Genomic DNA, 26,996 nt, shown 5'->3' on the forward strand with positions numbered 1-26,996 from the left:
GTGTTGTTGCAGTGCTGAGAGGTTCAGAGGAGCACTACATAATTACTCCCTTGTCTAATTAGTGAGAGTGTTGTGTACATGCTGTACACAGGCTGATGGGACAGTCAGGCAAGTACCGCTTCTAAACAAGATATGGAGGAAAAGAGGTGCGTGTATGTTTGTGGGTGTGTGAGTGTGCATGTGTGTGTGGGAGGAGGGGAAGGGAGAGGGGGGGGGGGGTTAATGAGAGTGTGTGTACAAGGTTGGAGTTCAGCATCTCGTCTAGCATCAAGATGAGAGGAACTGAGAGGAGCTGTCTAATCCTCCTGATGTGGCGTCCTGGCCTAATTGGGATATTTACTCGGTAATTAGCAGGTGAGAGAGACACTGGGAATGTAATTGGGAATCTCAGTGACGAGACACATTATCCAGACTGTCGGCTCCTGGGCTCCATCCTTCCTGCAGCCCATTAACTGCACCCTGGGACAGAGGATGCCGGCAACAAGAGGGAGGCATATACAGTAAGGAAAGGAGAATGAGGAGGAGGCGGCACGGCTCGGCTCGAAGCACACAAACACTCCCCGAGTACAAAAATACAAATAAGAGAACCATATTTTCAGCTTCCAACAAAGTGACACTGTGTCACTTTAAAAGATGAAAATGGCATTTATCATTCTCTCATATCATTTCTCCATAGATAGTCTATTAATCTCTGTCAGCTGAAACATTGTCTTCACATCTGTCCATCAGGGGCAGTGAATAAGTGATGTCTTTGATGACACACCCATGGGGAGGCTTCACACCGCAGCCTTTGCAGATGGTGTGAAGTCTGGATATGTTCCGCTGAAGAGGTTTCAAGTCAGTCGAATGAAAGACTTCACCCTTGCGATTCTGTGTTTCAAATAAAACCATGGACAGTGACTATAGAACAAAACACAGCCTTTATTTTTTTGTCCTTTGGGAGTCACAGTCTATGGCTGCTGCTGCTTTACGCTCATGGAAGAGAGAGCGCTTTGCAGACAAAATAACCACACACTCTTGTCTCTTCTGTTTCTGCCTTTTAACAGAAAGTGTCCCAGTATACCATCATCGTGCAGGCCACGGACATGGAGGGAAACCTGAACTTTGGCCTTTCCAACACAGCCACAGCTATCATCACTGTCACCGACATCAACGACAACCCTCCCATGCTGACCTCCAGAACTGTGAGTTGCTACAAATAAGGGAGAGGGTGACAGTTTGTGGAAAGGAGAGGGTTTGGGTTCAACGAAAGGGGTGGAAATGACGAGTATGTTGAAGGAAAAGAAATAGCGGGGTAGACAGAGAGAGACATTAAAGATGAGATAGAAGGGAGAATGAAAAAGAGGGAACAATGGAATGAGGGAAGGAGAAAGGAAATGACTACAACGCTGTTATGTCGTTACACAGGAAGATTTACACAAGGACAACGAGGGAGGGTTATGAAGTGCAAAGGGTACTTAGTCATTTTCTTGTAGGGGAAGCACACACACTCACACACACATGGAAAAAAACTAATCCATATCATTGACTTTCATCAGCAAGAAAACCAGAGCCAGCAAGTCATTAATGATTGTTGTCCTGATTGTGATATTTAAAATGATGATTACATTACAGAAGGCCATTATTAAGAATGAGGTAAAATTTAAAAGCCCACGGTAAGTAATGTATGCAATGTATCATGTCACTGGAGGTGAGATTCAGCAACATCATCACTAAATGAACCAGTGAAGTGGAAGATTTAGTGTCATTAAAAAGTTTATCTCACTTTTTTCCCACGACTTAGCTCTGGTTATTTCCCTCAGTGCCGATGAATGTTCAGAGCTGTGGGCGAGGTGACGGCTGAGGGTGGCAGCAGCATTTCTCACTGCTGCCGGTTGATAATGAAAGTCTCAAAAGTGAAAGTTTTATTCATTTTGTGTCAGAGGTGTTCATTTGTTTAGGGCGCTGAAGTGAAGACGGTCAAAAAGCAGGGGGTTGGTTTCCTGCATTCTCGGTTCCTGTCATGAAAAACCTGTCTTGTTGTCAGTTTGGCTTCAGGTGTCAGAAGTATTCAGTATGTGTGATTTCCTATCAGTAGTGATGAGAGCACAGGCCTGTTAGGTAGATAAGGTGCTTAGCTCTGCAACTGCAGGGAAAAGCAGCTGAGGCGGTATCAGCACTACAGGAGGCTCGGCTCTTTGAGGTGGAAGCAGAGGAGTTAGCATTAGCACTTGCCCTGGGGGCTATTAAGACCCTTATAATGATGAGTTAGCAATGGCAGTAAAGCATGTGTCAGCCAGCAGTTCTCATCAGAGGACTGCTACATCACACACAGCAGGAAATGTACAAAGAGGAGGGGAGTGGAGGAAGAAAAAAGGAGGAGACGATGAGCAAAAAGACAACAAAGAGGGGAGAGGATGTTGATGACTGGACCACAACCAGACTCCAGGACCAAAAAGTGTTGTGAGAATGATGGGGTGAGGAGGAAGAATGAGGGATTAGTTAGTCACAAGAGCTATTTGCTACAGCGGCAGTGATAAAGCATAGACATGGCCCATTGTAAATCAGAGGCCTTTCCTGACTCTGCACACTACCACCACCCTACATTAAGATTCTCCACTGATGGTGGTGTATTGATGATAGTGGCCAGTAATAGATTGATACTCTGTAACTGTATTCCACCATGTTTAAGTGCATTTCCATCGCCACATCGTGGATATTGATGACGAACCTTAGTGGAGGTTTTGGAGCCATGATGAGCGGAGCACTTTTACCCACTCCTTTTCATAAATCACCCATTTCAGTGGTGGGATCACATAAAAGCCATTTTGTTGAGAATGCAGGCCATTATGCAAATATTTAGTGTTTGCAATAAACCCCATAGATCTTTCAACGTGTCCCAGAAATATAAAGTTTGGGGAATTTGTCTTTAATGTTGATGATTAATATTTCATCATGCCTATCAGAGGCTGGCCTATTTTTCATAGCGGCAGGGAGCGGTGTATGTGTATGTGTATGTATGTGAAGGCTTCGGATGCCTGTAAGGGGCTGCATGTATGCTTTGCATTACGTTTGTGAGGCAGATGGATGAAATAAACTGAAAAAAATTTATTTATCTCTTATTTGTTTATGCATACAGTATACTGCAACCACCGTATCTAATATTATATGAGATTATTTGCAGTAATGTGCGGAGTATCAGGCTTATTTCTTTGCCGCATTTACTGCAGTTCTTTGTTGCCCTCTTTCCTTTATTATCCTCACAATGTTCCTATGATGAAGCTTCCTGTCACATCTCCTCGCCCTCCTCTCCTCTCACCTCCCCTCGCCTGCCTTAGTCTTTCCCCACTGCCAAAACAGTGACAGGAGGGTGAGGGTGTTGGCAAGAGGTGTTTTGTCAAGTACTGTGAGAAAGTCAACTGCGCTCTGTGCCAGTCACAATCACAAGAGCCCACCCCCCACCCCCCCATTTCCCCCCGGCCCATCAGTTGGGGACAAGATACAGTATCATGGGCAGAAAAACTACCTGATCGGAGAGAGTCCGAGCCTTTGCTGAAAGACACCACGGTCATGCAACAGTTCACCGTCGTAGCAATCATTACTGCAGTGCACTGTAAGTGTCAAAGCTCTATTCAGCTCATAAATCATTAAGAGAGTGGAAGAAATGGAACAGCCCCAAGGGCTTCAAAGTGAGATTGTAATGCTCTCTGTTAAAGCTCACAAATGTTGCATCACAATCCATTATTGACAATCACCTCTCCGAAAGTCAACACTCACAATCATAAAATAATCTGAAAGAGATAGAAACAGCTTGAATATAGAGAAGAACTGTGAGGTATAAATATCACTCTCACTTTAAATTTCTGTTTGAAATTTCACCCTTAAACGTAACCTGGATTGCTAAAAGTTGTTTTTTTGCACAGTGGTGTGTGCATGTCACATTTTTCTCTCACAATTTTCCATTTTGCAATTCATTTGCCAAGCGATTTTAATGATGATGAAGAGTTTTATTTGTAGGGAATTTAAAACTGTCATGCATGCAAGATTGCCTGTGGGGAAAAATAGATAGGATTTTTATTACACAAGGTTTAGATGCCTGATGTAACCTCCTCCAATCCCCCACATTTTTAAAGAGATAACAAGGCAAGAAATCTTAAACGGGGGTATTGATGGAAAAAAAAAAAAAAAGAGAGAGTTGTGATGGACCCTTCTAAGTCTCTCATCAGAGCTGGTTAACAGTTTCCTTTAGTTGTTACTGTGTACTGAGAAAGAAGATGCTCAAGGGCCCCCAAGAGCTCAAGAGCCATCTCTCAAGCTTTATTTTATTGAATTGGCATTGGGGAGTCTCTGAACCAAACCTCAGTAATAAACCACACACACACACACACACACACACACAAACATACACACACTGGCTCTGACACAAACATACCACAGCCTGCCTACTTATCCAATGCAGGCAGTGCATCAGGACCACCCGGACTTGTCTGTTGTCTTAAGAATGTCATTGAGTCTCTGAACAGCTCTCCTGACGCAGCCCCCTAATCTGCCCGCTGCTGTCGGCTGTTTGCTGGGTGATTCGAGGGTTGCCAGGCAGGGTATTATGGTCCGTTGGAGTGTTTGGTCTGGGGCTTTGCTCTTTGATATCCTACACTCACATAAGCGGCTCAGTGGCTCTTCCACGCCTGTTACCCGTGGTGACACGGTGTACATGCCTGTTGCTTCGAGATGAGGTGAAGACACGCCAACATGCTCACCCGCTGACCCCACATGATTGGTTAAGAGTTGACAGGTTGTTTGTGTGGGCGTGGCTATGTGGCTGCGGCTGACTTGTGTTTTCAGAGTGGCGATGCCGTCACTGCTCTTGTTGGTTCGTCTTTGTGGGCTTTATCCCCTGAGCCTATATGGCTTTGATCAATCCCCACCATAACAGACACATGACAGACAGCGGCTCACTCCTCATCAGGCTTATCAGGACAAAGCACATGTGTTTGTACAGCATGGGGACAACTAAAAGCCACTCATATACACTCAAACAGCTGTTTTAACCCTCCCCACTGCCGGCTCCTTTCTCTCCTCCTTTGTCACTCTGGCTTTCAAAGGAATGAAATATTATTGCTCATCAGCGATGCGATGGGTAGTGGAGAGGCAGGAAAGGCAGAAACCATTGAAACTGGAACAACGCCCCTGTGTGGACGTGTTCACTGGTGTGCAACTGGGTTTACTGCTTGTTTACAACTCAGCAGTGGTAAAAGTGAGATCATTAAATTTACTCTTCCCGAAAACATGGAAGGAGGACCGGCTCTATAAAAACAAGGCTTGGTGAAAGCCTACAACATGGTGGAGGAAGTAGGTGTTGTGGTGTGTGTTATTTGTCCATTTGATCTAGTGTCAGTCTGTCCTGGCACTTTTTCACTCTCATTTTTATTTGTTTATGTATTGAGAGTACTTTATTGCTGTAATAAAGGTGAAACTCAATGAATTGGAAGCCATACGTTCTTTACCAGCAGCTCCTGAGCAGCCAAAACACCGGGGCAGCAAGAGCTCACGGTTTGCAACCATACATTCCTGTACAATCCAGCCATATCTTGGCTTGTCTGGAAAAAGAAATGTGCTAAACTGGCCACATTGTAGACTGTTAATGCCCCCCTAAATAGTAACTGTCTGCACCAGCTCATTTTGAAACAGCAGTGGCAAAATGGGAAAACTCCAACTCAGTCACATGTCACTCTGCTGACCAATAGAAGAATTAGGATCTCACAACCCCCCCCCTTGACTTTCATGGTTAAAGAGCAAGCCCCACTGTTGTGGTCCAGCCAAAACTGGAACAGAGAGATATCAACATTTTCCTCTATTTTTCTGCAGTTCTCCGGTGAGGTGCCAGAGAACCGAGTGGACGTTGTGGTGACTAATCTCACGGTGATAGATGCTGACCAACCACACTCTCCTAACTGGAACGCCATCTACAGGATCATCAGCGGAGACCCCTCCGGACACTTCACCATCCGTACTGACCCGGTCTCCAATGATGGCATGGTCACAGTGGTTAAGGTAAGCCACCAGTCTCTCAGATTCATACTCAGCTTCTGGCACTGTAGAAGTCAAGTAGAAGAAACAGTGTCATCTCTTTTTTTCTGTGTTGAATGTCAGATCCCCTCTGGGTTTAAGCACACGCAACAATAATAGACTAGCAAGTTAAATGTGGACAGGCTGGGGTCTTTGCCTTTCATATGCCCCTTTATGTCCAAATGAAGGATTGGAGGCCACCGCGCCCTTCAGAAACAGCTCATACACTCACTCACAGACTTAAACACAATGGCTTGCAAGACCACAGGAGCAAATTAGGTATTGATTTCTCAATTACAAAGGCAACGTTTTTTATACACTCATAATGTGCTAGCTGCTGTGGTAAATGACAGCAACAACAAAGCTATGTCTTGTAACAACCTTCTGTGTTCGTGTTCAACCCCTTAGACGCAGGTCGTGCAAGGGGTTTTGAACCGTTTAGAAAAAAATGGAACAGAGGGAAAAAAAATCTCAATATGTCATTGTATTCTGTGTGTGTATCTAAAGTGTGTAAGTGCACACGCTGTTGAATGGCCTTTGGGATTTGTATTTGTGTGTTCATCCATGAGTGGCTTACAATGAATGTAATTATCATGTTGCATGAGTTTTGTGGAAATAACTTGTTTATTTTTGTGACCCGGATGACCCACGGGTATTGTCCCAGCGCATCTGACTCCAGCAAATCACATTTCACATCCTACAAGCATGTTTTAAAAAATAGCAATAACACCTCCCTGTAATTCCCACAGCACCCTGAGCAATGAGCATTGGCATTTTGTTTCTCTTCATTATCTCTAGATGACTGCCTTTTATAATCCATTCCTCTCACTCCCTGATGTAAAAGTCAGCAGGCAGCCAGGTAGCCGTAAGCTTCCATAGAGACCCAGGGGAGGTTATCAGGAAATCAAAAATAAGAGACAGGACACCCCCTGGGAAGAAGCGAGAAATAGACTGTCTCAACAAGTAAACAGAGTGGCTCAAGCTCGCGCCGGGGAAAGGGAGCCGAAATGGTTCACATCAGACAACGTGGCGTAGGTAAAACCAAGGAGCCAAACGAAAGCACCAGCTCGGTATACCTGTTTTTACCAGCGTACTGTATCCTATGCTGCTGCTATTGCAGATACCTCGACACGCACCGATACCCCGATATGTGGCAAATCTCCCACAAGGCATCTGAGCTCCTTTGTAAACAAGGGGCTGAGGTCTTAACCCAAACACGTCACACTTTTACACCGCTCTCCAAGGAGTTTATGAGACTTATTGTCATTTTACTGCATGGTAATAAAGTCAGTAGACAAACAGGCACGCACAAAAAAACACACAAACAGACCGACTCGGCTCAAGTGAGTCATTAAGATATGTAAATCACAGCTTATGATAAACACAGGAGATGACATGGGAAGTGGAGTGAAGTGAGGCAAAGGCAGATTTTTCCAAGGACTGGGAGATACCGATCATAAGAGAGGGTCGGCGGTGGTGGAGGGGTGGGGTGGGGGGGGGGGGCAGAGGTGAGAAGACGAGGCGGGTGAGATGTTGTTGGAGTCCAGCGGAACAAATAAGGTAAAAGGGAAAGTGGAACGAGTGAAGCAATACAGAGGAGAGATGTAAGACGCGATGGCTCATGGGCAAAAGATGGAAGCCATGTTATTGACCCCTCACCCCTCTGGCTTCCCTCAGGGTGTGTGTGTCTATGTGTGTGTGTGTTTTAGTTAGCCCTACAGCTATACTCTAGACCTCCCTGTGCTCTGAATACCACTGGCTGTAGATCAAAGAGCCTTGAGCGTGGTTAGCCTGCAAATGGGCTCCCAGTGCACCATGAGGTCACACACGAATACACACCCATGTGCTTACATTTACTTTACTTACTTACATTTATTCACACAGACATATTCACACCAGTGCCCTTGTCAACCAGGCTGCCTGATTAAGGATGCTTTTTAATATCAGAGCTCTGCTGCTGCACTGTCCACTGATAACACTGAGGCAATGCAACATACAGATGTGTTCAAAGTCATTAACATCACAATCAAACACCACAGACACAAGCCTTGCAGCAGTAATCATCATCCGCCTATTTAGAAATGTGCCAGCGATACCTGCAAGCAGCCTATTTGTTCCCTTTTTATTTCCTTGCTTCCTGTTGTTGTCATTTGAACCTGATCATGTCGTCTTCATTAGGAGAGCACGGAACTGTCACTCTGGTTTAGGCTCAGCTGGAAAAACCCCCCCTGTAGAGCGCACATATACGCACACACTCACTCAAAAGGCAGAGCCGTGACAGCACCCTAAGAATAGTATGAGCCTGGCTGCCTCTTCCCAGGGTGTGCAAGTGTGTGTTCAGGCAGCGGCTAATCGGAAGGCACGGGAAGACTCCTGGTGGGTCGGGCTGGTTATTGGGCTGCAAGGGCCAGTGACAGGTGACAGGGTAAACACAGTAATTGTATAAATAGATCATGCAGGCTGCTGTGTTACGTCCTTTTAATAAATTCTGACAACAGCTGCGAGTAAATTTATGACTTTTATTCAGCATCAACTTCACAATAGCTTTTAGCAGGGGGCTGTTGGGTCGGTGGCTCAAGGTGAAGAAAATAAAAAATAAAAATGAAGACAGAAAGGGTGGGGGGGGGGGGGGTGTGAGCGAGAGAGATCGATAGCTCCGTGTTTGCTTATTGGCCCAGTTGAGCAGGCTGCAGGCTGTTATTCTGTGTGGCCTTCATCTCCCTCACATCTGCCTCGTTGGCAAACAGCGTTCGGTTCAGTAACAAAAGTTAAACACAAAAAATGTGTCTGAATATCCCAGAGAAGAGAAATGAAATCCTGAAAAATCCAAGGAGAGATCCAAGTTGCTTCAAATAGTTGCAGCAGACAACAGACAGGAAGAGCACAGCAGCAGCAGCGTGCGTTCAGGACCAGCAGCTCCCAGTGCAGCTCATTGTAAGTCCAGTATAAACACCAGTCAGGTTTTACAGAATAAGCAGTAGAAGACAGCAGGAATCTAGTCGGAGTTAAGTTTAGCAGGATAATGTTGTATAGCATCGTTTTCTGCTCTCGTTACAGTAGAAAATCTACTACGCTAAATTAAGTACTCAAGGTCTGTGTGATGAGCTCAGATCAGAGTTTTTTTTTCACAGAATTGTTCGGTAAAGGAACAAAAGCTACTAAAATTCAAATTTGCCCAGTGTTTTATTTATTTCTGTACTGTCCAGTCTGAATCCTAATCTCACTCTTAGTACAAGTCAAACGTCCAAGTCTGTTTTTCTTATTCCCTCTCCATCCCTGTGTGTGTGTTTGTATGTGTGTTAGTTTAGAGACAATTTGGGTCCAATTCAGCAGGGGACCACTTCACACAGCATCTGTTCATTTCTTTATCATCAGCAAGGTTCAGCTATTCCCCAGTCACAGGAGACGAATGTTAACAGGGTTTTATCATAACAACCGCAATACAGCACACCTATGCAACTATGTGTGCTCATAATGGTAAAAACTCTAAATCAACAAAAGCACAATTTCATATAAAGAATGTATCTATTTGTTTAAACAATATTTTGTCTGTGTTCCCATTGAATAAATTAATGAATATTGTATGTACAGAAGGCCATATTGTAAACAAAGTCCAGTTGTATATTCATGAGTTTCATTTGTGCAATCAACACAAACACCTCTGCCTAATTATTATTTCTCAAGTTATCACAGTTTATTAATTTGACTTGTAATGATTATAACTTGAGAATTAATGAAGCTAAAATATTTGTTTTGCTTGCACAAATGTGCACAAATGATGTGCAAGCAAATGAATCAACACTTCATTGAGATGTTGTTGGGGTGCTGAGGATTACAAATTAAAAGCAGTGCAAGTACGGTGCATAGTTTTATGTCTCCCACACAAATGGATCAAAATGTTTTTTATTACTACTCTATTGATGTTGGATGCTAACTCCAAAAAGGAACCTCTTTAATAAATGTACCTGTTTTTCATATTATATTTGAATTTTCTAATTTGTCTGAAAGACTGGCTCATTACACTTATCACCTATTTCTATTTTGTTTTCTAGGTTTTGTTAAGCTGCAAAGATTTCCTAGGATCGTTGTCCAGGATGATCAAACTATAAGAAATTACTTTATAAATGTGGTGACAGAGACACAAATGCGCATATAGTAATGTTCCAGCATGACTATGCAGTGTCTCTTGGTGTACATGGTGCTTAAAACCATGACCATTTATCAAGAAATGGACTGGATGCTTTACGATGTTTCAACCACCTGAGTTCAGGCCAGCTACTCTCTCTCACACTGCCATTAACTCTTCCTTCCTTCCTCTAGCCAGTTGACTTTGAGATGAACCGAGCCTTCATGTTGACCGTGGTGGTGTCCAACCAGGCCCACCTCGCCAGTGGTATCCAGTCTTCACTCCAGTCCACAGCAGGAGTCACCATATCTGTCCAGGACGTCAACGAACCCCCTTACTTCCCCACGAACCCAAAACACATCCGCTTTGAGGAGGGTGTCCCGGCTGGCACCAGCCTGACCACCTTCTCGGCCTCCGATCCCGACCGACTACAGATGCAGCAGATAATCAGGTACTGAATGAATACAATAGAACAGACTAACAGGACATGTTAGTCTAATCTTCCTTTGGTGCAAAATCATTTAGATCCGATTAGATAAGTTCTAGTAGGTATGGTCAGTTTCTGAACACAGAAAAGTATTATCTGAATGAGCTTTGAAGTCTCCCTAGCTGCACTGTTAAGTACAAGCTTGGCAGAAATCCCTCCATATGCACCAGCAGCAGGCTAAAAAGCCTCTTGGATTGTTTCCATGTAAGTAGTGAGGGGTCAAAGTTCAACAAGGGGACTATATTTTGGCATCGCCCATCTCTCAAAGTCTTACTCTGCAAAGTTTATGAGCCAGCGGAGTCTGGGTAAGGAGGGTAAGAAGGTTAATAGGGAGCAATAGCCTCTGGGGTAATCACAAGTGTGTGCATTCTGTACATTGAATGAGCACATGCATGCAGGTGCACACACACACACACACACACACAGACACACACAAAAACAGCAAAGAGAGAGAGTAGAAAAGATGTAGCGAGAGGAGGCAGAATAAGAGGAACAGCTGGCCCAAGCCCAAATGCCTGACACAGCATTATGTCCACCTGCAGTGTTTTTTCTCTGCGCTAAGCCTCCCTGGATTTTAAATGTAAACCAACCTTTAAATGACCAGCAGACCTTTCCTCATTCCTGCTGTCGGCCTGACAGTAGCACTGCCTGCATTATTGCCTTTCAAAGTTAGAGGTAATCTGTTAAGTACACATTGCTCCACATGGATGTTGCAGTTTGATTGTAATCACACAACCACAAGATTACATGTGTTTCCACAGAGTGTCCTTATGGATTATTGTGAGGCTATCGGAGTAATTTAGAGCCACGACTGTATCGCAGAGTAATTGAGCTGATAACATGGCTGTTCAGTGTGACATTAATACCACCTCTCTCCAACCACCCCACACTTCAACAGCCCCTCTCCCTCCCCACTCCCCATTTTCTCTGGGGAAAAGATCTAAACAAATTTCCCAGCTAATTTCACAGCAAATGAGAGTAAATTGGGTGTACATTATAATTTAGATAGATGCCAAAGTCACCAGCTGGGCTCTCTCTCTCTCTCTCTCTCTCTCTCTGTTGAATTCACTTTGACTACTTTGGTTTCCTCCTTATTTTTTCCATGACCTGTGCAAGACTGCAGTCTTGTACATCTCGGAATTAAGTTAACCTTTTACAAGCATGCTGTGGTCTGTCAAGGTCTCCTTAACACAAACATAAAACCAAATCTCCTTCCTCTGCTCTCACCACTTGCGGAAGGAGGCCTGTAGAGATGGCAAACCACCACCTCAATCATTTGGATCCATCTGGCTAGGATCACTATCAATCCCCCTGCTTTACACCAGTTCCATAAAAGGTATCCACTCAAGACTGTTATGCAAGGGCACTAATCACAGCTGTTCCCTCTGTCTCTTGATTCCTCATTATTCTGAAAGAACAGAAATTCAGTGACAATCAGGTGAAATCCTCCCCCAGTGTTCGCATCACCTTATTAAAGTTTCAGTTTTGAACTTTTAGCACACAGAAGAACTGATCTCAGTGTTCATCCTCCCAAACCCCCATCAATCAAGTACTTAGTTGACATGTCTGTTTGCATGGGGGAGACATTTATGTCACTGCGTTAACATGTAATTTATGGTGCCTGTCTTTGCGTATGACAAAGAGCAGTATGTCTTTGCAAATGAAAGGTGGAGCTATATAAAGAGAAGAGAGACAAGAAAGGGGGTTTGGAGGGAATAAGTACAAAGTAAGGTGAAAAAAAAAAGACCTGAGGGACTGTGGAGGGAGGCAGGAGGGAGCTGGGGATGGTGAGCTGACTCCAGGTCAAGGTTTGAACTTGACAGGTGCTTATCAAAGGAGGGACAGACTGACAGAGTGCTGCTGCTGGGCCTGCAGAGGAGGCAATGTGGGCAGGAGCATGGCATGCAGAGGGGGAGCGGGGTGGGGAGTGGGGTTAGGGTGGGGAGAGTGAGGCATCATACATCACCTGTCAGACACCCAACCAGTAAGGTCGAGACATGGGACTGGAGACACTGGCATAAATGATTACCCAAACCGCCTTGACTAAGCTTGAGACATGCATTTTTCATCCTCAGGGTCGGGGCTTTGAAAAATAAATGTCATACCTCTCCCCGCTGCTTGCTAAGATCACTAACCTGCCAGGCCTAATCATACATCCAGCTGTACTCACACACCAACCAACTCCCAAACGAGAGAAGCCTTCAGGTTGAGGAGCTAGAGCACAGCAAGGCCCTGGAAATAGGATATAGAAAATAACAGTAAAACTCTCACACAGTATAACATTTCTCTCAGTAGAGTAAACAAAAACTGTTTACCTTTCCAATAGGACAAAAAAAAACTGGCACTGCACTCCATTAAAAAGTTAGCGATAGGGACTGCCAATTGCCCACAGTAATGTTGTTGACAATTGGGACCTGTAAACAAAAACACAGCGAGTGCTTTCACAGGAATCATTCTAATGGCCAGAACAGCGCTGTTGTTTACAGGGCGCTATCAGAAAAACTGAAGTAAGTGAAAATGGCTAACTATATTCTGTCCTTAACCTATTTGGAGTTTTATTGAAGAACAGGATTAATGAAACAGGAGATTGTGCATTCACGGTGTTGGAAATGGGCTCAGCTGCAAAGACTGTTCATTCAGGACTTCATTTGCTTCATATAAGGTTTATTACATCTGCACTGAGGGCTGTTTGGGAGACTTAATTAAAGCGTGGTGGTGAACAGAGCTCTCTGCTTTGTGAACAAACCTTTGTGATATGGCTTTTATCATCAGAGGGCACCCATCCACTTGTGTTATCATGCAATGTGCCCTGGAAAAAATTGTTTCCACTGGTATTTTATAGCCCATTACTGAAGAGGAAGTCTCGCACAAACCATTTTCTCCTGTCTCTTTTTTAATTCTCCTGTCCTCCATATTAAAGGGTCAGTTAATCCAAATTATTTATATTAAAAAAAAACTTAAAACAAAAACATATTTTCTCACTTGTGTTGAGCCACGCACATAGTTTTGGCTTAATTTGCCCGAGATGTGTGATTTCTGCCTTTGAGATTGGTATGATTTCCCTTGTGGCTCTCATATTTAAAAGAATAGTTTATTCACTTATCCATTTTCTTGCTGAAAGCTTGTTGAGTACTTTCATACCACCGTTGTTGCATTAAACTAGAGTCAGCCAATAATTAGCTTAGCTATATTCAGAGATACTATAATAGAAATATAATAATAATATAATACCAGCTCATATAATGCTAACTGTGTAATGTATGTCTCTTATTTCCTTTCATTTATTGTTTATTTTACGAGGACGATGCACATTAATGACAAATTGGTGACGCACACATGACGTCATGTAAATATGCTGGATTTAGCTCAAAGCTAATTTCCATCCCTAGTCCTCACATTTATAGACGGGGACATACATACCATAAGAAACAGATAACAATAATTATAATTTACTGTATGTAAATCATTATACAAACTGCAGTTCTAAAAAAGAAAAGCGCTATATAAATGTAAACCATTATTATTAAAAATAATAAGTACCGGTAGTTTTATTATTATGTGGAGTAACGTACCGGCAGTAGTGACTTCCTGGAATCTAACATCATCACTGTACAGTTGCCAGGCAATTAGCAGAATCTCCAGGGCTCCAGACTCCAGTTCAGTACAGATTAAACAAGATATGCTGTTTTAAATGAGTGACCCTTAGAGGTGCTTTAAGGCACATTTTCTAATCTAGGACACAGCCAGGTTAGCTGTTTCCTGCTGCTAAGCTAATCATCTGCTGGCTCTTGCTACATATTTAGCATACACATTATGAGAGTTGTGTCAAATTGTTATTTTTGATCAATTCAGTAGCTATTCCTTTTTTTTTTTCCAGAACAGTATCTTTGGTCCTTGGCTTTAATTTAGTCTGCTCAGTAAAAAGTACCTGGAAAGACAGAACATTTTTCTTTTCAGTCGCAGCAGAGAGCGTTCGTTTGGCATGACTAAGCCAACAGAGATGCAGTTGGACACAGAATAGCAGTAGGTGTCAAGTCAGTCTTAATGAGGATATTAAAACCAGATCATACAGCCATGCTGCTACCTCCGAATGTCACCTCTCCCCGCTTCTCTTTCCTCTCCCACCCATTCCTGATCATTTCCCTCACCCTTTTATCCCACCCTCCCACTGTGATGGACTCACTGTAGTCCTGGTGGTGATTTCACAGTCCGCCAGCTAGTGGCTATGGGTTTGGCTAGACTGTGTGAAACCGTCTAGAGTGTGGGAATGTGATCTCTGTCATCCCTTTCCCCGCACTGTGCTACGCCTGGGATCATGCCCGTTGCCTGCTGGGAAAATCCCACCTCCCTTACTGCAGGAGAGAGATTATACCCTCTGTTCACCCCCCCTCCGTATTGCCACCCAAACCCCTAAGCTCCCTTTCTCCTCCATGTAAGTACATCCGGCATTTAATCAAACACAAATAAACAAGTCATCTGTATACTGACAGGAAGCACACAACAATTCAATAAATATAAAAGCAAGGTTAGGGTCAAATCCATTTCAATTCAGATGGATTTAAAAGCGGGGAGTGTAAGCCATATAAAAACGCAGCCTTATTGCCCAATCTGACATTCAGTAAATGAAATGGGATTGATGTAGAAGCCTTGTTGCGAAAGGCCAAGGTGTCACATGTTCACGGATGATGTTTCACATGTAAAAGTGATGTTGCAGTCAGAAGAGGTGGAAGTTGATGAACCATGTGTCACAGAGAGAATGAGTGGAGGATGAGAAGATACAGCCAGGGATAAGAAAATGTATGAATACAAAAGCACAGCACGATGAGGTGAGGCGGCATGGGTTGACATCAGATAAAACCGAAAGTGTGGAACGAGCCGAAAGCGACAAAAGCCAGAGAAACAAGAACAGTTAGATCAGAGTGAGATTGGGATTCAATCCTGGAGATGATCCCCTCTTCCTTTCCTGCCCTTTATCCCTGGGGAGCGTCGCCACCTGCTACCACATCCACTTTCCTGTTTGACAATCAGTTACCGAGATTCTATCATCCTGTGTCCAGTCGATACAAAGCTTCCCCATACATCCACAGAAACATTTCCAAACATATGTGCACCAAAACATCCGTGTTTATAACCCTGTCAGGAGGTTTTGTCTTCTCCAGCATAAGAAAGCACTTACCTAAGAACATGTGCATGCAACACACACACACACACACACACACACACACACACACACACACACACACACACACACACACACACACACACACAGCTGCAGCAGTGCTTAACTGGAGAGGTAATTGACTCCAATGCCTGGTACACAGGAGTGAAAAATTAGGTGAAATTGACTGTAGGCTGCAGGCTCTGGAGGAGAAGTCAATGAAGAATTAAACTGTGTGAAGGTCAGGCTGTTGTGATTTTGTGAGAGTGTGTATGTGCAGGCAATCCAAGTATACACAGATGCAAGAGAAAATTTATAATTGCTTGTAAACACAGAAACCCTGGCGCTAACTTCTCCATCGATCTGTCCTTGTGTGTCTTTAGGTATTCAAAGCTGAATGACCCCGCAGACTGGTTGTCCATCAACAGAACCAACGGCCAAATAATAACCACGGCAATGCTTGACCGGGAGTCCATCTATGTCAAAAATAATATATATGAGGCCACATTCCTGGCAACAGACAATGGTAAGAGGTTCTTTCATGCACAGGCTTTATCCTTCAACTGCTCATTCCTCGTCCCTCACTGTTTACTTTACAGCCACAAAAACACTTCATACCAGAGCTAAGATGCAATGTATTTTAAATGACTTTGAATATAACATGAAAATATAAACCTAACTTGCAGAAAGGACACTGCATAGTTTACATGTTGCACATTTTAGCCATTGCTGTGATTGATTACACTGATTTTATCAAGCCACCCTCTCTACTCCGAATCCATTTGCACCTTATCATTTTCACACTGGTCACGATGATTTATAGAATTGGCTGCTTGTTCCTTGAACAGAGAGAAGATAAATGCAGTTTTGATCAAAGGATGCTGCTTTAGCATGTTTCTCTGTGTCAGAGATTCCCACAGTTTTAAAGTCCCAGCATTTGCAGCACGTGATCACAGAAGTGGAAACTTCATAGTAATGCTCACAAATAATTCTGATATTGCATTCTACGGTATAACATACATTTAAATCCAAATCAAACATCTATGAAATCAGCCTCAAACCAACAGCAGACACGTGAATAAGGAAGTAAATAAGGGCTGGTAACTTTTTGTTGGTGACAATATTAAACAATTAAGGAAATGATGGCCATTTAAATGCAGATTACAGTTAAAGAAAATCTCAAATAGATTGTAACTGAAAAACAAAGGGGCCTTATGCAAGTACTATGCAAATGGAGGTGTCTTGACTAGTTTCACACCAGTGCAGTTGTGATTCCCCCTTGTATTTTAAATAGCAAATATTCTTGTTCACATCTTCCTTACTATTTGGTGAATCCAGTTTTCTAAACTAAACTAAATTTGTCTCACCAAAGATTCATAATAATCCAAAAAATGCATTTGCACTTTTTATAATATGACAACTAGAATATGATTGTGTGGCAAATACTAGGTCATTAAAATAGCAATGCGCCAAGCTGCAGCTGCCTACGCTATTTTAATATGTGCAGTATAATAGAATAATATAAAAATTAAGATATGTGAATAGATTTAGAGAAATAAAAGAACATCTCTCCTCTCCCTTCTCCTTCCCCTTCTAGACATTTTATGTATTATTTGCTCAGCCTCAAAGTTGAAATTCAAGCTTAACTGAACACAAACTCAATCACAGCAAACAAATAAGTTCCTTTTTTCTCAAATGGGAGTGTGTGTGCTTTTTCTCAACTAAAAAAGGGAATACTTTTCCCCCTCCCCAATTGCCTTATCAGTGACGTGCAGGGCACTGGTGTGTTTACCTTAAGTTGAGCTGGCTTTGAGACATTGCTGTATTTATAGTTGCGAGCATGTGTGAATGCACTCATTTCCAACACAGTGATGATGTGTGTGTGTGTCTGAGCATTTATTTGTGATGACTGTGATGAATGTCAGACACCATGATGTGTAATCTGTTGTGATGATGGGAAGGGAGAGGCAGTGGGATTAGAGGTTGACGTGCTCCTGTTGTTTGGACTTTACAAACATCTCCCTTAGTTTTTTCTAACCTTGTAGTTTCTTGTCTTCTTTATCATTTCAGTGTATGACCTGTTCCATGACTGAGCTTTTTTCCACTTGACCTCTGTAAAGTGCATTTCAGACAGGCATGTTATTACAAGGTCTGACTGATATTGGGACTGTAACAAATCCACAAGACGAGAAGCCAGCAGTTCAAGTTATGTGTGTGTGTGTAAATCAGTCTTACTATGTGGGTGTTGCTGGAGTGCCAGCCGTCATAACACGCGAGGGATTATGTTAAGAAGTACTATGAGACAGTAAGGATAGTAGGATGGAACATGGAGAGGTGGTGACAGCACGGTGAGAAGTACACTTGTACTGCCACCATATTTTTTTTGTTGCCCCCCCCCAACACAATCTTGCAGCTTTAGACCTTTCTGACACACACCTTTCCTTTTCAAACACCTATGCTATTGTTTGTGTTTGTGCGCTCTTCAAAGAACATATGGTAGGCTTGCTACAAGTCTTTTCACCAGGCCTCACATCTCTGAGCCACCATCAAAAAAGGGAGTTAATACAAATCCTTTTGAGGAATTTACACAAACATAATTATTTATTTAGCTGGTTAAAACCCACATAATTCTCCTATCAGCTGTGGCAAGCTGCTTCCACATGTCCCCCATACATGGCTGGGATTAACAAACTAGCAGAATGCTGCAGTGGCGTGTGTAGTTGTGTGTAGTTGTGTGTGCCTGCCTGTGTGTGTTTGTGCGTGCATGTGTGGTTTGGCACGTAGATGTGTTAAATTGGCATTTAAGACAGTACATCAACAATGTGTGTTCATAACAATGCATATGAAAGTAGTGCCTATTGATAAAGCTGTTAGATAATTATAAATATTTATGTCTTTTTTTTATATAATTGAGCTGGTACTGTAGATATATTGTTCATTTTATATGTGACTTGTGTAGTTTTGAGTGAAAGTGAGGATTAGGTGAAATAAAGCAGTTGATAAGTGTCACTTAAAACCTCTAAAACTCCTAATGGCACAACCTTTAATGATGACTTAATAAGTCTTTATCTATTAATTGCATTTTATTTAGTGATCTACAGCACTAATCATAGTATTACCAATCAGACAGAGCTTAAACTGTCAACGGACTCACTTTCAGCCCTCCGTCTTTAACTGTGTCTCACTCCTCATGTGGCAAATGTCTTGCTCTGTTGCCATGTTTAATTGGCAGATCTGTCAGCTTTGCATAAATCTCTTTGTAAATTACATCGCCCTTATCTCATCCCAGAGATGGGCCCTGGGGTCGCTTGATTCCAATGGCTCAGCCAGTGGGGCATAGAGGGGAAATGGCTCGTAATTGGAGGCAGCTAAGGGTCGTCACCCCCTGACACACACTCAATAAACAGCTCTGAGCTTTATACAGCTAAAGCACTCTCTTTTTCAGATTTCTCTGTGCCACAGTTTCATAGCGCACATACACATTCATGCATTCTTCTCCCGGCTCTGCTATCCTACTCTGATTGCCTAAAGTGTCTATTCTTTACCCTCAGTTCTGTATTAATGCTGTTGCTGATGGTCTGTTGCTCTGTTCAGTCAGTGCAAAAGGCTTCAAGATTGTGTCTGCAACTGAGGTGTGTGCGTGTGTGTTGGTGTGTGTCTCTGGGCACCAGTGCATGTTGTTACAGGCCAAGGCTGACAATATTCTAGTGAACCAGCGCCCGCAATGGCTGCCTGCAGTCGAATCAGGCCAGATTTCTCCAATTGCTGTAACAGTTTCCACAGACTTAAAACACAGACTCAGGTGCAGCAGCGATGTTAAGTCTACAGGCACTGATGTCGGAGTCTCAGAGCTCCCTAACAAGCAACATTTTCACCTCTGCATGTATAATGAGATTGTTGTTAAGATTCATGGCATATTCAATGAGTCAGTCCTGTGCTGTAGCCACTGTTCAAAAGAAGCCCCACTAACTTCAACCTCCCCGGAGGAGAGCACACAATGTATTTGTTTGGTTAAATCTGCCCAGTTATTGATGTCTACTATATATGTATCGTAAATAAATACAATGCATTATGCATCATAAATAGAATGCATGTGTTTGGCTGCTATACTCTGCACTGTAGGAATGCAACAACCACTTTCACCCTGCTTTTCTTCAGGTTGCACTAAAATAATGTAGGGGTTATTCTTCTTCTTAAGGGCTGTGGGAAACCACAGTGGAGCTCATTTTGAAGAGAGCTTGATTATCTGTGCACAGGAAGTATTTTTGTTTTGTATGTTTGTTAGTCCGAGTGGAGATACTGTATCCTGTAAGGGCACATAGTATGTGCATTTAGAAGTGCATTTCATTGTGTACTTGAGAATGGAGGCCTCAGTGTGCCGCAATGCCCAGTTCACCTTTCAATAAATACAGTACAATATTAATATTGCAGACAGAGGGGCCTTTATCTACTGAATCATAGATGACTCTCGTAGAATTGTGTAAATACACACAGACAAGGACTTGTTTGATTGTGTTACAGTCATCATTATTGTACCTAAGCCCTCCCTAGGCAATTGGATGTTCTGTGTCTGCATCTGGATCGACTGTGATGGGTTTGATTTGGCTGTGAGGCTAAAAGAGGAGCTGGAAAGCACAAGTGTCAGAAGTATTTCTGTCAGCAGCAGAACTTCTCCTCCAGCTCTACAGTACATCATCTCTACCTCTAACATTACCATTGTAAATAAACAGTGTTCCTTTCACCTAATCTCTTTTCTTTCTTTTATTTATCTCCCTTTTTATTCACTTTCATTATTTGCGTCCCCTCTGTCGGCCTTCAACTCCCGTCCTTCTTCCGTCACTATCATTCCTTTCGCTGCGCACATCTTCATGTCATCTTTTCCTCTTGTCATGATTCTATTTTCTCCTCTCTCTCTCCCGCTCTCTCCCCCAGGCTCTCCTGCAGCCAGTGGCACAGGCACGTTGCAGATCTATCTGATAGATATTAATGACAACCCCCCAGCGCTCATACCCAAGGAATCTCAGATCTGCGAGAGGATTAACAAGAACATCAACGGTGTCAACATCACTGCCGCCGACGCCGACACTGATCCCAACGCTGGACCCTTTGTCTTCGAGCTGCCCAACTACCCCACCAGCATCCGGCGCAACTGGACGATTTCTCGGATTAGTGGTGAGGAAGTCTCACTGTAGAAGTCACAGTACCAGGGGAAATGTGAAAATGATGTCTGTTATAAAGCTTCCTGCACCGTTCGTGCCCATACATGTACAAGATCACATTTTGTGATTTCAATTTTCAAGGTTTTAGAAAACCTAAACCCCATTAGAAAGAGTGGCAACATTCTTCTCTCTGTCCTCTTTCCACAGGCGACTACGCCCGTCTGGGTCTGCGGTACCAGATATATTTAGAGCCGGGAGTGTACGAGGTCCCTGTAATTGTGTCAGACTCGGGGAACCCTCCGTTGTCCAATAGGTCGCTCATCAAAGTGAAGGTGTGTCCCTGCGATGAAAACGGGGACTGCACCACTCTGGGGGCCGTGGCAGCCGCCGGCCTCGGGACGGGAGCCATCATCTCCATCCTGATCTGCATCATCATACTGCTCAGTGAGTGATCAGCTGTTCATATCGTATTCATCCAGTGACACTACGCTCCCATCAGACGTGTCACACACCCACACAAATACATACAACGTGAAAAGTTACAGCTGCCTGTGATTGGCTTTGATTTGCGCTCTCTGTCGAGAAAAAAAAAAAAAGCGCAGTTCAGGGCTCAGCCATTAAACATTCACCAGGCTGTGATACAACAACACGAACAATAGTTTGTATTATGGATGAATGTCTCGACTGCTGGGATCCTCTCCGGCATCTCTCAACAAGAAGTTTTTGTCTGCTTTTCCTAGTAGGGTAAATATCTGCTGCTATCTGTCTTGCCAGTGTTTCATGCTGCCGGCTTTCTTTGTTGCTGTGAGTTACATCATACATATAAATATAAATATAGACAAGTCCTATAGACAAATTCACACTCAGCTGTGAGATTTTTCCAACATATTTTAATACGTAATATTGTATGTAAATGATCCGTCCTCGCCATTACTACCGCAACCACCAGTTCAAGCTGTGGAAGAGGCCCACAATTTATATAACAAATTTATCTTTATGTTTATTTCATCAAGGGGAGCCCACCCACTCTAGAAATGTCTTTTCAAAGATGGCACACAAACCAGACATAGATAATTTACATAAGCAACAACAAAGCTACAAACAAATTTAACAAAGATAAAAGTTATGAATAAAATAACGCCAACAAGAGGAGTTTTTGTGTCAATATTTGTTGTACTATTTTCTGGTCAGGCATTGCGGAGGCTCTGGTTGAGGCCTAAAAATGACTGTTGGCTGGAAATGAATTATGAGAATCAATCTTTCAGTGTCAAAGTTACACACAACCCAACCGTCCACACAAACTGCCCCATAAGAGGTTTTGTATTGATGTAAATTGTGTCGTACCATTGTGTGTCATACTGTAAACCAGTGTACGGCCACATGAGCTTAACATGAGCTGTTTGCTCTTTTTTCATCATGTGCAAAAGGAGGAAAGTTACTGGGTTTGTTGAAGTAAAATCAACATGTAGTGAAATACATTTTCAGTGTACTGGTGTTTACGCCGTCACAGCTCAAGTTAGAGAGATGTCTCAACGGCTGTTTGATGCTTTGTCAGTTTAATGATGCTCCCCTTCAGGATATACTGTTATCATTTTGGTGATGTGCTGACATTTTACTCTGACACTGTCATCTGCTCAAAAGACACATTTCTCCAATACAATCTACTGCTTTATGAGCAAGTACCTGAAATAGTGGCTCTTTGTATTATTGTGCTAATTAGTGTGAAGCTAAATCAAGGTTGTTAATTAAGAGCATGGTAAATTATACCTGTGAGTATGTTAGCATACTGTTTTAAGCATTAGGCTCAGCCTCGAAGAGCATCGAGCATGGCTCCTCATCTTGGTAATAACAGGTGTTAAATATCTCCTGAGTGTCTGTTTGAGTTTGTTTTGTTTCTTTCGGTGTCGCTTGTTGCCCTGTAGGTTCATCATGTGTGTATCATTGCAGGCATGGTGCTGTTGTTCGTGGTGTGGATCAAGCGCAGAGAGAAGGAGAGGCAGACGAAGCAGCTGCTAATTGACCCCGAAGACGACGTCAGAGACAACATCCTGAAATACGACGAGGAGGGGGGAGGAGAAGAGGACCAGGTGAGATCCACAGACACACACATATACACACATATGCCCTATTTGCACGGGATTAGTATAACCTGGGGCTGCTGGTACTTTGTAAATCAACCCCCCCCACGTCTGTGTTTCTTGCGGTGCATTCGCACGCGATAAGTGAAGTCTGTATTTTACTCGAATTTACTGACATTAAGGCCCGGATATGACGTCAAAGCTGTGCACGTCATGTACTGGTATGTAGTCGTCATGGCAACTGTAAATAAAATGTCAAAGCAGCAACGTGACTTCGGAACAGTGTACAGTTGTTGTCAGGATAACGGGCTGCCATGGCGTTTGTATTAAGCCTGTTGAAAAATAGAAAAAATGTTCCTTACCGCATGCTGCTACGCACGTCATCCATCTCAATATCCTCAGAAATGTCGCTCTTTTTACGGATCTGAGTTTGTTGTTTCTTCGAATGGGCCTCCAGTACCGAGACAAGACTGTATTTGCACCTGAAATGGTGTCAAAATTGCCACTCGTTATTTTCACCACAGCCTCCATGTTTCAACCGGGGAAGAAGTAGAAAAAGGTGCGCAATAAAAACAACAAATACCCCCCAATCACTGAGATGCAAATTCCCACAGGACTAGTATTATCACGGGACGTCTGTGTTTGGCGAAACATGGTAGGTAATTTTTTGCGGTGGAATTTTTACTTTACAAATTACAGACATGGCATTCGCATTCGCACGGGATCAGGATCACAGACATCCTCCGCAATTATTACAAATTACCGGAGGTCCCCAGGTAATACTACGGTAATCCTGTGCGAATAGGGCTTATACACACACTTTCTATGTTGACCTGCACCCTGCTTACATCTGTATGCCCCTGTGGCTGTGCAGGACTATGACCTGAGCCAGCTGCAGCAGCCCGACTCCTTGGAGCATATCATCAGCAAGCCGCCTGGTGTCCGCCGGGTGGATGAACGTCCCATCATCCCTGAGTCCCAGTATCCAATTAGACCTGTCGTGCCCCATCCTGGAGACATCGGGGACTTCATCCACGAGGTGAATTTACATGCGTGTAGACACACTTTACATCTCGCACGCACAAGAGCTCAAGTGTCATTAGATTGTTGCTCCCACGGGAAGCCGGCCTCTCACTTTCACTTTCCTTCGATCTGACACTTAATACGACTACTTATTTCTGGATGCCGCTCAATATGTAAACTCCAATATGGTGATGGAAACAATGTTGAGTTTTGTTTTACCTTACAGCTGCTCTGACTGTGCTCGGTTTATTCACACACGCACGCACACACACATGCACTGTTACACACGCACAACTCCACACTGATGCTGGAAAATGCTGATTGACAGACTCGTGACAACGCGTTCACACTCGAGAGGTGTTGGCAGCTGTTCAGCTTTGATCCATCCAGCCTTGACTCCCTCTCTCTTCCTCCCTCGCTCCCCTCCCTCCCTCCCTCCTCTCTCCCCATCTCTCCCTCACTCGCACATGTACTCACCTGATATCGCTCCAGCAGTCTGGTAAAACACAAACACAGCAAACACATGGTGTTCCTGCCACGCACTACCTCCCTGGGGGTTGAGGCTTTTTAGGTTTCCATCCATAGCGTTTCTCTGTGTTTTCGAGAAGTGGATGAAGTCAAATTCTCTTCACCCGCCTCACCCTTCAGGTCAAAGGCATTCATTTGTCATTCTGAGAAACAAGTACAGGTTTGAGCGTTGGCAGAAAACATACAGAACGCTTCACATCTTATTGATGAAACAGAAACAAAATATTGATGAATAAAGTTAAAGGTTACATAAATCGAATTCAGAAACAAGAACCGACCCGAGGAGCTCCTTGCCAACATATACACGTACATGAAATATGCCGACTGCTTTAGCTATAGCGACCCTCAAAAATGTGCACAGCTTTTATGTTACAGGAATCAGATTTACCTGCAGAGGAAGTGCAGAAGAATCCTGTGCAATTATAAGATTTTCACCAAGACTTGAAGACATGTATATTAAAATTCAAAACTTAGTATCATGATATGATAATGTTGTATCATAATAATTTGTCACATAGTGCTAGCAAAACCTCTAATACCATGTATTCACAAAGGCTACAGCAGCACTAGGCTTGATAAATCAGTGCCTTGCATTTTTTAAACATCATGATTGACTTACATTTTTTCTTTTTTTTAACCTGGCACCTACAGTATATAACCCAAAAAGCAACATGGTTGGGGTAATGCTATTAGCAGATTAGTATGTATTCATCAGCAGAGTCATCAAAGGCTTTTTGCATATGCAGTTGCACCAAGTTTCCCCATGACAGTGTCAAATCGGAGTCGGAGCGGAGGTACCCTTTAAGTCCAGTGTTAGTACAACTTTGATGTACTTCTGTGTTAAACACTACACATCTCAGAGGGGAATATAGAACTAGTACTTTTACGCATCCTGTGTAATTACAAGGAAAGGATTTAAATTTAGCATGAAACAATCAGCTTTGTAAAATATGATGCACCAGTGATAAAATTAACTCTTGATCAATTGTCACATTAAAATGCTGACAATAATTCAGTTATGTATTCAGTTACACCATGAAAAGTGTTATTCTTTACAAAGAGTACAAATTTCCCCATGAGGGTGAGTGAACGGCCGTACAGAGGACTTCAGTGTCACAACACCTGACCTTCAGCTGCTCCAGCTTTCACCTTTCTTGTAGTTTAATCCATCTCTTGTGAAAACTGAATTCTGGAGTTGATTTCTTACAACGTGTTGCTTTTCCATCACTGATCAAGCTGCCTGTTTTGAGCCATGGCATCACTGACCACTGCCTTTCCTCATCTTCCTCCTGTTTAGGGTCTGCGAGCAGCAGACAACGACCCCACCGCTCCTCCTTATGACTCCCTGCTGGTGTTTGACTATGAGGGCAGTGGCTCCACCGCTGGCTCCGTCAGCTCACTTAACTCCTCCAGCACGGGGGACCAGGACTATGACTACCTCAACGACTGGGGCCCACGCTTCAAGAAGCTGGCTGACATGTACGGAGGAGGGGATGACGATTAAATCTGCCCGGTCACACATGCACACACACACACGCGCACACACACACCCTCGTCCCGTCAGTTGGCCTGCCATGCTCTGTCCCTATATAACATATGGGGCTATTACACCCTTACTGAACACACCACTTGTTCACACTGACCAACTGACTGACCAACCAACCAATCAAATTACCCACCACAGAGGACCAGTCCCCGTGAGTCAGTTTCGGGTGCTCTTCTCAACCGTCACCTGCTCTAAGCCTCAGTCTTCGACTGAAACGGAAGCTCTGAATTGCAGGCTTCTCATAGTTTGCATTTTCAAACTCTTCTGCTTTTGTTTCAGTTTATGTTTTATGCCAGATGTAGATTTTAGTAAACTTTTGTCTGATTTTGTTTTCCCTTTAGTTTTTGCAGCTTTTTTTTCTTTTTGTCCTCACTCCCTTTAGATTTGAGTCGATTCCTTGGGGTTTTCACTTTTCCCTCGCTGTCAGCCCCCCCTCCCCCCGCCTGCCTCTCTGCAGAAGCTTTAGGTTGAGCTTCTCGCTTTGTCTGAGGGGAACAAAAGGAATAAAATGAAGAACACAGATAAGAAAGTCCTTCTTTCTTGAACTTGAATTACTTAGAACAGAAGCACTGTTGTTTAAAAAGTGCCTTCAGTGGTGCGTATTTTAGCAGACTCCCGCTAACTCAGGATTGGTTGCCATTTTCTGGGCTTACACGCCCTCATATGACCCCTGACCCTTTAACTCAGACCTTCCCTTGTCATTTCTGCGGTCCTGCAGGGCTGTGGTAGCTGCGGGAGATGTCAGTGCTGGTTTCAGAGGAGCATTGACTGGCTTACGAGGGCGCTTTATGTAGACATACTGTACATAGGCCTACAGTGTGTCTGTAAGTTATGGACAAATCATTA

The 26,996-nt window shown here is 43.3% G+C and overlaps 1 protein-coding gene across 2 annotated transcripts in view; it reads left to right on the forward strand.

Moving 5' to 3' along the window:
• LOC310989137 (cadherin-4-like) overlaps window positions 1–26,108 on the forward strand; it is a gene marked incomplete at its 3' end in the record, with an annotated part of 246,823 nt that extends 220,715 nt beyond the window's left edge. For both annotated transcript variants that reach the window (XM_083976052.1, XM_083976053.1), the window contains 9 exons: window positions 1,047–1,184; window positions 5,845–6,030; window positions 10,366–10,622; window positions 16,200–16,342; window positions 20,749–20,988; window positions 21,183–21,419; window positions 22,923–23,062; window positions 23,928–24,092; window positions 25,902–26,108. In XM_083976052.1, the coding sequence (XP_083832178.1) occupies window positions 1,047–1,184; window positions 5,845–6,030; window positions 10,366–10,622; window positions 16,200–16,342; window positions 20,749–20,988; window positions 21,183–21,419; window positions 22,923–23,062; window positions 23,928–24,092; window positions 25,902–26,108 (1,713 nt within the window). The remainder of the gene's footprint in view (window positions 1–1,046; window positions 1,185–5,844; window positions 6,031–10,365; window positions 10,623–16,199; window positions 16,343–20,748; window positions 20,989–21,182; window positions 21,420–22,922; window positions 23,063–23,927; window positions 24,093–25,901) is intronic.
• Between the last annotated feature and the right edge of the window lie 888 nt (window positions 26,109–26,996).

The sequence above is a fragment of the Trachurus trachurus genome (assembly GCF_905171665.1).
Source record: "Trachurus trachurus genome assembly, chromosome: 7".
Lineage (NCBI taxonomy): Eukaryota > Metazoa > Chordata > Actinopteri > Carangiformes > Carangidae > Trachurus > Trachurus trachurus.